The sequence below is a fragment of the Amborella trichopoda genome, chromosome 2 (assembly GCF_054954075.1).
Source record: "Amborella trichopoda isolate Santa Cruz 75 chromosome 2, AtrichopodaSantaCruz75HAP2 v2.0, whole genome shotgun sequence".
Lineage (NCBI taxonomy): Eukaryota > Viridiplantae > Streptophyta > Magnoliopsida > Amborellales > Amborellaceae > Amborella > Amborella trichopoda.
The window spans coordinates 11,436,170-11,447,131 of record NC_142337.1 but is presented as its reverse complement, the minus strand read 5'-3'; the positions used below and the strand labels follow the sequence as shown (position 1 = coordinate 11,447,131).

General features: G+C 35.8%; 1 protein-coding gene across 14 annotated transcripts; it reads left to right on the top strand.

Annotated features, from left to right (window-relative positions):
• The first annotated feature begins 231 nt into the window (after window positions 1-231).
• LOC18447985 (Major facilitator superfamily protein) lies at window positions 232-9,583 on the top strand. Of its 14 annotated transcripts, XM_088858000.1 has the most exons (9): window positions 232-467; window positions 783-863; window positions 3,068-3,195; window positions 3,317-3,538; window positions 3,676-3,752; window positions 3,848-4,254; window positions 4,465-4,662; window positions 7,908-8,045; window positions 9,153-9,583. In XM_088858000.1, exons 6-9 carry the CDS (start codon window positions 3,890-3,892, stop codon window positions 9,412-9,414), a joined length of 963 nt encoding a protein of 320 aa, XP_088714126.1. In that variant the 5' UTR covers window positions 232-467; window positions 783-863; window positions 3,068-3,195; window positions 3,317-3,538; window positions 3,676-3,752; window positions 3,848-3,889; the 3' UTR covers window positions 9,415-9,583. The 14 variants fall into 14 exon arrangements, 9 of the variants coding, with proteins under 9 accessions (XP_088714126.1, XP_020531599.1, XP_088714125.1 ...); XM_020675940.2 differs by having other exon boundaries at window positions 233-467; window positions 3,676-4,254; XR_016049151.1 differs by having other exon boundaries at window positions 365-467; window positions 3,676-4,254; window positions 4,460-4,662.
• The last annotated feature ends 1,379 nt before the right edge of the window (window positions 9,584-10,962 follow it).

Below are 10,962 nucleotides of genomic sequence, written 5' to 3'. Positions count from 1 at the left end.
AGTATTTGTTTTTCATTTTTTACACATTCTCCAAAATTTCATCCAAAAATATTTTGTAGAAAAAATAAAAAATAAAGCAATGTTTGGCATGACATTGTGGTATAAACAATCGTAATCGTTCAATTCAAATCAAACTTATAAAAAGTGGGGTCACATAAAAACATTTCCTGGAAATAAGATGTCAATATTTTATGCTTTCCAATATAAACTACGATCACACTTTAAGGATCTTCTTTTGGATGGTGGTGGAGAAAACAAGAATGGAAGTTACAGACTTACATTAGACTCTGAAATAATCAGGTCAACAAACGGGCTCTTAAGCTATCCCCCTTGATAAAAAATACCGGTACCCTCCTTTTCCTTCAACGTTCAAAGTTCAAACGTCGAAGACTTTTAGGCGCGATGAAATCTGAAAAGCAAACGCAACTCGATCATATGTTTTCTTGCTACTTCCACCCAAAACTAAGGTACAAAACAAAAATTATCCTCATTTTCTTATTGCCACCCAAAACTGGGTGGAAATTTGTTTTCCAGATTTCTCTCTCTTCACGATTCGCGCCCCTCGTTCAGAAGCAAGGGAGAGGGTTTTGCGTGCAATCCGGAGAATCTCTCTCTCTCTCATCTCTTCCTCTTCTTTCTCTCTCTTGTTTCCCTTCATTATTCTTTCTCTCCCTCTCGGTAATAATACCAGCTCACGCCTTCTCTCTCTATATTTGTTTTGTTGATATTTCTCTTTCTTCTCTCTCTTCTCTCTTTCTGTCTCTCTCTAAAAAACAAGTAAGATGATCACATGGCTTCGAAACATGCATCTAACCTTCGGAGCTTCATTTATTTGGCTAATTGCGCTCATTTACTTCACCCAGGTTCGTGCCCTTCTCTGATCATTCCATTTTCGTTTCTTACTTTTACTCTACCTTTTAAATCATTTGCTTCCTTCTTTTTCTGTCGGAAAATCTTTTTTACGGTTGTCTTTGTAGTTCTGAATTTTTATTTTCAGTTTTTAATTTTAGAGCATCAAGTAAAGCAATCTAGGGTTGCTTACCTTTAGCAAAAAAAAATAAAAATAAAAAATCTAGGGTTTCTATTTAGAATGATTTATGGTTTTTTTTTTTCTCAGAATTGTGTGGGTTCTAGATTAAGATTGAGAGTGATCTGATTTTTTTATGTTTGTAGTCTGACTTTTACCAGCTGGAAATCACACTACAAATGGCTTGGAATAAGTAGCTTGCTTAAAATGTAGCACAAAGAAATTGTGCTTGTATTTAGCAGGCAAACTCAGACTAGGGCACTGTTTTTTCGTTCTCTCTTTCTCGTGTTATCGAGTCACCCAATCACTAAGGAAGACATCAGACTTATTTGAGAGCAGGAAATTGAGATTCATGCTTGAAGTATGCTGCAAACGTGTTGTGTGACACCATGGATCACTATCCAAAGTTAGTTCAGTAAAGTCAAATTTGATCATTTAGCATCAGACTTGAATTTCTCTTGTTAAAAATATCGCTAATATTGCACTGATCCATTAATTGTGATACCTCAGCTTTCTTTTGATCTCTCAATTGTGTCTGTCTGGCTTTTGTTTGAAATCAGCCGTCAAAACCAATCGAAAATTTAGGTTTTTCTATCTGCCTTGACCTTTGGCTTTAGTTAGGTATGAACTTGAAAAAATTCCTTTATAATCTGTTTGTGGTTAGGAGTCTCCCTGCAAAATTAATGTTGCCACTGTGACATCTTACATGATGCCTTGAGGGTTTTCTGGGCACAAAGAGCTAATAAAGCCTTTTATAAAAGCCCAAGAGATTACTCATGGATGAGTTTTTACTTGTGATGCATCAGAATTTGAGCTTACACTTCTAAAACTTCATTCTCCTTTTAAAATCCATAAAAGTTATTGCTAGAAAGAAAAACCTCTAAATGATTCACCCCTCCTTCAGGGAATAGGCTAGACATTACTCAGCTCATATATTTTGTCACCAACAAAAATGTAACCTAGGTAAGCTCGAAATACACATAAAAAAAATGAACATTATTTTCCTTGTGAATGTAGAGTGAATAAATAGATGGCCAATAGCACCCTTAGATGGCCAGCATATAATACAAGTTTGGGAACTGGTCACAATGGTGCTGAACGTGGGATCCAGCTAGGGATTATAATAAATAATGAAACTAAAACTTTAAAACCAGATTGTTTGTGAGCTTATCTTGATGAACATTAATATCCGACGAATTGTTAAGGTTTTTGTGCACCTTTTTGGCATGTTCGCAGATTACTATTTTGTTTTTTCCAATTGTATTCATCTGAACATTTTCATCTTTAATATGGAAATAGATGCAATTTTTTATCCTTATGCTGTCAGTGCAATTCTTACATCAAAATATTTAATGAAAGCATAAAAGGACATCATCTTTTTGAAAGTATAAAGTAGTGAAAGATTTCACGAGTTCTGAATTTTGCTTGAGAGATGTGGAGTCCTTGGATAAGCTGAAGAAGAATTTGGATTTAATTAGTTATTTAAGATATACTTATGGATCATATTAATTTATCTTTTGCTGGTTTTTTCCCAGCCTTTTAGCCTAGTACTCACCTTTATTTTTTGTGTAGTCCAGAGGATTTGAACTTGGAATGCGTCAATGCATCAACACCTTAGTCAATCAAGTCCTCATTGCTAAGCGCTCACCATTATATATGTTAGATAGTGTAGATCCACTGCATGTGAATTTCATATGGCTGTTTCCTAGTTGATTGCATGGTATGTTTCAATTTGGATTCAAGTGACTAACCAAAGAACATGACACCCTGGAAGTTACTATATCCAAAAAGTAGATTGAATAACAAAGATGAGTAAAACTTTGAAAAATTATTGTTACGCAGATAAAAAAATACTTGGAAATTTCTGTTCTTGGCTAAGATAAACCATAGAATATCATTTCCTTTTTAAAAACAACTAAGAAAAATGTTCATAACCCAAGCTGTTCCATCGTAAGTATTGACTTTTTTGTTTATTCTTACGCTGGAAGAACTTAAAGTCAGTTCATTATACATGTTTGATGCGCTTGATCATGGATGCAGGGCTTCAGATCCTTTGTATGGACAGCAGTTTCTTACCAGCTAAAAGACATGCTTAAATTTTCACCGTCAGCTTCACAGCTTGTCGTTTCAGTTGCATTTTTTCCCTGGAGTATAAAACCATTATATGGGTATTCTTGATTTTCCGTCCTTCATGCATATCCTATTTCTTAATCACAGGTATCTGGTCATTAGCTGCTCTTATGGATTTAGATAGTATTTGATATTTACAACCAACATTTGTTTATGCAGAGTCTTGTCAGACTGTATTCCCATCAAAGGAAAGAAAAGATTGCCATACTTGGCCATAGCAAGCATTCTCTCTCTCTTCCCATGGATTCTTCTTGGTCTCATAGCTTCTTTGAGGAGTTCACCTGTCTTTCTCACAATTTTATTGACACTGCAAAACCTAGGTTCTGCAATGGCTGATGTTGTGGTTGATGCAATGATTGCTGAGGCTGTTCGGCGTGAAAGGTTTTAGATTTTATTTTATTTTTTATTCTTTTAATTATAAAAACAATCATTTCTTTCCCTCATATCAGGAGATGTAAAAACAATCATTTCTTTCCCTCATATCAGGAGATGATGATCTAAACTTTCGTTTTCATCAGGGAAGCATTTTCTGGGGAATTGCAGTCATTGTCGTGGTCTGCCATGGCCTTGGGAGGAATTAGTGGTAGCTTAATAGGTGGATATGCTCTGACTAACTTGAGGATTGAGACCATATTTCTTCTTTTCTCTATCTTTCCAACTGTCCAACTATTTTCATGTGGTCTGGTGAAGGAAATTCCTTCCTGTGACGAAGTACTGGTCAATCATGCCAAAATGGATGCTGAAACTGATAGCAATAAAGCAGAAAGCAATGTGAGGAACCCAATTGAAGGGGGAGTTATGGATTTACAGGATGGGTGGGTTAAAATTCAGAATGGATTATCGATGGAGAAGTCAGTGGAGTACAAGAAGCCAGATGGTGATGTAGCTAGAAATCTTGATAAAGACAATTTGGGAGCAACTCCTAAGGTTGGAACTATGAGGAGGAGAAAGAGAAATCCTAATGAAGAGAATCTGAAAGCAATACCAACGCAATCTGAGCTGCATGAGAAGAAATCTTTGGCACTGAAGTGGTTCTTGTCCCTGAGATTGGCCATCAGGAGCTTGTTTGAAGCTTTTAGGAGGCCAATCGTCTTAAGGTAGCTTTGATGCATGCATGATTACTTCCAAATGCATGATTAGTGTCTATTTTTTAGAATGTCATGATTAGTGTCTATTAATATTGGGAGGGCAAACAACACACACACACGTATACACACATGCACACGCACATCCTTTGCCAAAAAAATAATAGCTGCATATCCTTTATCACTGACGTTTTCGCTCTGCATTTGGTGTTGTAAGGTCAGACCTATGACATGGTTTTTCCTCTCGAACGTTACTATCCCAAACATTTCAACTATCATGTTCTATTACCAGACAGAGGTTCTGCATTTAGAAGCATCCTTTTTGGGAACTGCACGTGTTGTTGGATGGGTTGGCCTCATGCTTGGAACATTTACTTACAACCGATATCTGAAGCATATGAAGCTTAGAAGGATTCTCATGTGAGTATTGCAGATAACATGGAATTCCATTTTTCAATTCGAAGTTCTATAGTTTAGAACAAATATTTGACTTACTGATGAACTTTCACCCTTAGTTGGGTCTTTATTTTGTATTCACTTCAAAACTGAACTATGAATTTGAATATAAAAAATATATATATTAGGAATTGCACTTGAAATTTATAAAACTGGATTTCTAATTTTCCTTGAAGTTCAGAGAAAATAATTACTTTTTATTGAATTTGACTGATGTCAATGGTATTAGGGTAATTAAATGGCCGTGATACTTGCCTTAATGTTAGACACATAGGAGCTGTTTTTTGCTGCTGAAATGAAATAAACAAAGGTTTTAAATCATCATTTAATTTTGTTCAGTTACAACATTTGTTCCATCTTACTCCATGTGAAGTATTTCTATATTGTATCTTCAGTGGGCCATAGTATTTAAGGTAATGCTGTAATAAACGGCTACCATTATACTCGTCTTGATGTTCACCAAATTCCCGCAACGAGCTAGGTTTTGAGCCATAATTTTTACCTTGAATTCGTAAGGGAAATCATCTTATTCCATGCAAGGTATTTCATTGTTGAATCTGGAACAAGCATGGTGTCTAAGGCATTGGAAATTACCTAGAGAAAGAGGGCTTGCCTTGCCTTGAAATATTATGCATTTCGGCTTGCCTTGCCTTGAAATTTTATGCATTTCCCATGTGCACATCTAGAACTTGTATAAATTAGAACTGTTGGTATCATATCCTATGGTGTATATCCAAAATACCCTTGCAAATTTTACAATGTTAACATGAAAAACTCTAGTGTAAACATACCAGTATGTCACCAGTTTGGGTAATTTCTATTACATGTAGTATACACATCCTTTGTATGATATACAATATATGGCCTGGTGTCCACTGGCGACCCTTGACTGACAGTGGAGATGAACTACAACACTTTATAAGTCCAGCAATTTAATTACAGGTCATCCGAGTTCTCAACTGCCCACCGTTGTGACATTACAATGAATTGTCCCACTTTGGATGGCGTACCATTTGCATAATATGCTTACATAAATTAGTTTGACAAGTATTATGGCTTGACTTGTGAGGGATTCCCACTATTGACTGGTGAAACTATTATATGGCTGTGATGATCTGCTAGCATTATTTGGAATCTGCATCTTGCATAATGAAATGATAATTTTTTTTTAAGGTTTAATTATGTCTACACAGCATGCACTTTACTGTTTCTTTTACACCTTTACCTTATTTTCTATGGTCATTTCCATATTCCCTTTATACTTGGCAAGTACTTTGTCGTTTGTGCACAACTTTCTCTTATATCAAATGAAAAGGAGCTAACATGTCTGACTTATCCAGATTGGAGAGTCATGGCAATTGTGAGTTAGGATGGTCAAGGGTGTCAGTGATAAGTTGCTTATGATTTGTTTGTAATATTTTACTTCACATCAAGGTTAAAACAACAGATCAGTGACCCGGATCAGCAGCGATCCGGATGGGAGAATCAGCCGCATGATTTTGGCCTCAAAAAATTTTCACAAAAAAAAAGCCTAAAAATCCCTAAAAAGAATGTTTGTTGAGTTTCCAAAACAAATTGGGGGTGCCACATTATGTACTTTTATTATTTTGTAAAAACACATGAATATTAAGATGTTGTTCCCTGTCTGGGTGTTTATTGACCAAAAGGAGCTTACAATCATTATGGATATGAATATATGGTCCAAAATGGAGTATACAACAATTGAAATACAACCTATAACGTGAATATTGCATCATATACTTTTATTTTGTAAAAACCACATGAATATGAAATGTCCTGTTTGAGTGTCTATTGATACTAATTTTTGGTACTAATTTTGATACAATACTTAAAAGAAAATTATGCTTATTTTATGATTTTTACTGAAGAAACGAGGGGGAAAGTGATTTTTTATACTAATTTATTGATATTAACATGCATTTCCTCAAAGAGAGAGGACAGTCGACTTCATAACATTGATGTGTTTTGTCGAGATATGACGTTTGATTTTGTGTTTGGTTGGATAGGGTTGGGTATTGCCTAAATATACTGGTATTTTACGGATGAAATTGCACAAAACTCTGTTACAAATGCATTTTCCCTAAAAATATTTTTATTTTTTTGAAAAACTATTTAAATAGTTTTTTTTTTTAAAATAACTTCAAAAAAATTCATTTTATTGAAGACCATGAAGTATTACTCATAGTTTATCATTTGTTCAATAAATTTCTAAAAGAAAGTTTGAGAATTTACTTTAAATTCAATTTTATTTATTATTATAGTGCTTTAAGTTTTCTTTGTTATTAAAGGTGCTCTTGTGATTATAGTGCACAAAGGCTTTTAAAAATAGATTAAGAAAAATGAGTCCATTTTTCTCTCACGCCTTCTTTTTTTCATGAATGTTAGCGTCATTCTTATTTCACACTCTCAAGTATTCATGCTGAACTGTGTAAGTTTTATTAGATTCACGTCAGCAATCCACTTCAAAGACGGATGGTAAAGATGGGCATTTCCGTTTGACAAAAGACAAGTTAGGGCAAATAAAGCCCGCTTACAAACATCCCACATCGGGGAGTTTGGCTAGACAATGGGACACATGGTCCTATAAATAGGAGGTGACCAACACCACCTTGTAGTTGCCTGCCTCCTTTACAGGAGGGACCAATGCCCATAAAAAAGAAACTGTTAAAATAAAATTGTTTCTAAAACAACAAAACATTATAAAAATATGGTTGGTTGTGGGACCGAACTCCCATGGAAAGGCAACTTCTAAAAAAAAAAAATTCGAAAAAAGAAAGGCCTCTGTGAAATTCTTTTAATGTGGATCACCGATTAGTGAATCGGCATTTCACAACAATGGAATCGCCAATCCGGCGTGGGGGGGAACAGCTGATTCCTGATATATTGCAGCAACCAGATCGCCCAGGACGATTCCCTATCCAGATCAGGCAATTCCGATCTACATCGGCGATTTTTCGAACTCTAGTTCACATATTGGTGTGTAATGAGTCTCACTACCACATGAGTTTCACTACCACATAATCTTATAGCTTCTGCTTAAAAGGAAAATCACATTTTTCCTCCAACTTTTGAATGAATGTGATAAAGAATTTTTTTTTTCCTGTAGGCTAAACCAGTTTTGCTTTTCAATTTTTGTGGTGGATGGTTGCTGCATATCCTCACTGATAGAAAATGTGTTCTTGATGCAGGTGGGCCCATGTCGGTCTGGCCATATTCACCCTCCTAGATGGGCTACTGGTGTCCCGGTTGAATGTTACATTCGGCATATCAGATAAGGCTCTTGTGCTTTTTGGGTCTACTCTTGCAGATGCAATCAATCAACTGAAGTATGGCTACTTGCTTTCCAATTTTTGCTTTAACTGTTTCTAAAACTTGTCTAAGATCAGTTCTGTAAAGATGCTATTATCTATGGAGAAGCACTTGAAATCTAATCCAGGTTGATGCGTGGTGGGTCAGGCTCAGGAGGCAGGGTTTAGAGCCTAACAAACCTGTATTGTTTAGTGAAGTCAAGTTTTAAATTATACAAATATGGGAAAAGAATTAATTGTGTTCCAACATCAGTTTTAAATTTTGACTAAAGGCACTCTTTTTTGAAAGAAAATGTTGATTAACAGTAGAAGTTATTGCCAACCTTGGTCAGCTATATGAGGAGATGGCAATTTTCAGGTTACAAAGTGACATATGGTTTAGAATTTACAGTTTTTCTTCCTTGGTTGTATTAAGGAGAACAATTGTCTTATTCTGGTTTTATTCAAGTGAGCATCATGATTTACTCTGGACTAATACCAAACAAGTATCTAACTACCAGCACACTCAATCGAGTACAACATAAGAACTCAAATGTTAAATTTATATATCCTCAAAGAATGCTATTGAATCATCCAGTTATGTGCAGCACAGATCTATCACCAATTTTCATAACATTTTTAAAGAAATATAACAAATGATTGGGCTTTTTGGACAAAAGTTAGATGTTCCTTCGTGCCTACATTGAATGATCCAGTTGTGTGCGGTGCAAATCATGCCTGTTTCACCACCAATTTTCATGGCACTTTTCAAGAAATATAACAATTTGATTGGGGTTTTTGGATATATGTTGGACGTTGTTTTAGGAAAGTATGCCAAACACCTTTGGCCTGTGGCAGATGTCGGATCACAGGGGCATGTTACTCTCACTGGACATTAACCATAAGTGGCTGAATTCTCACCATGGACAACTTCAATTAATTTCTTATTGTCCATTAGGAACTGATATTGGACACGGTCATGGCGTGCACTATAATGTTCACCACTGGTGTTTGATATGCTCCTGTTTTTATTTTAGAAGTCTACTGATATTCATTTATAGCTTGATGACATCTTCGCCTTGTTCATTAAGAACCTTGAATTTTAGCGCCATAGGCCAGATGGTTGACGCATTTGTGGTGATGCAGGTTGATGCCCTTTCTGATAATTTCTGGACAGCTCTGCCCTCCTGGTATTGAAGGCACACTATTTGCCCTTTTCATGTCTATCAACAACCTGGGCTCCACATTGGGCTCCTTTCTAGGGGCAGGTTTGGCATCAGCTCTCCACATTTCGCACCAGTCTTTTGACAACCTTCTCCTTGCAATCATCATCCAAGTTGCATGTACACTTATACCTCTTGGCTTCCTATTTTTAATTCCAAAGCAAGCCACTGGAGCATCTTCCTAACTGTTTAACATGACGAACAGTTTTTTCTTTTCTTTTTCAGTTTATGTTATTGCTTCTTGACTTTTCTATTTTCTCAATTTTCTAGTGAGAAAATGACATGTTGAGAAAGTTGTGAGGATTTTACTTACCATACAGAAAGGAAAGAAAAAGAAAGTGAAATTTTTTCGCAGGTTTTTGGTGGAACTTGGCTATGGCTAGCTTTGGAGTTTTATTTGCTTGATTTATGTTGAGATGTGGGAGGAAGTTGCAGTGTGGACAGTGTCATAATTTAGGGCTGTGTTTAATGGGCAAGGTTTTTGTGAGTCGGCCGACTCACCTATTCAGATGAGTCCTCTCTCAAAAATCTATTTCAGAGAGAGATTTTGGATTCAAAATTTTGAGGAATATATAATCTCGACAATGATAAGTAGTAACTTCAGGAAAAAAAAAATTATTTACATAATTCAAACAACGTTGATTTTGAAATTTTGAGGGATGGATGCTACAAGCATCTGACGATGGTATTGTAGAAGTGTGTTCCTCGACACACAGACTACTTTTCCATGTTTAAATGTTAACATAATTTTAACATTTTCCTTTTTTGGCTTCTCCGTTTGTTAATTCGTTGTAGGACTTAAAATTTGTATACATTCACAATCATCAACACCTTAACCAATGATTTTTTTTGGCCCATACTTAATAGCGGCTAGGATGGAAATGTTTTTCTGCCTAGGGCATACCTCTCACAATTTGATACTTACTTGATGATATTGCACTATTTTAGGTTAGCTAATAGAGATTTTGAATTTGGGGATTTTTTATTCGAACAATTTCAGACAACCCCATAATAGTGAACAATGAGTTCAGACTGTTTTAGTCCAAAGATGGTCCATCTATATGGGTGCATGTGTATACATGCCTGTTCGTGTTTTTGTGTGTCAGAGAGAGAGAAAGAGGTCCCTCTCATGGGTTACCATTAAGAACCATGAGAGCGAGAGAGAGGGGGTCCCTTAACCATTAAGAACCATTTGAATTTGGTCCTTTGGTTTCTGCTTTCGGAAATCTATGTCCAGTGGCTTAAAAGGTTCAATATGCACACATATCAGGATAATTTTTCATTCAACCTTTCATCATCATCATAGTATTTTTTCAATTAATTTGGCTCAACCCTAGTAATCAGTTAATGCCTACTTCAATAAGATAAAAATTTACGAAGGGCAAGTAGAATATCGTCACCGATTTTATCCACTTAAAGAGATCACATGAGGGTATGTACACTCCTAAAGGCCAAAGAGTGAAGATGATTGAAACCAAATGGAAGCAAAAATAATGTCTACTTAATTTGCTAAAACATGAAGCACCCAAGGACAAAGATCAATGTTTTTAAAATCAGTGGTACAAGTGAGGAATCACTGATCCAGACTCGGAATTGGTCCAGACTGACTAGACCGGGAATCATACATTTCTTACAAATTCACCTTGATTCATCATGGAAGAGGACAAGTTTGCTAGGGAGCAAGGGGATTTGGGCTAGCAAGATCACTCAGTTCCCAGACATTATATTTTTTG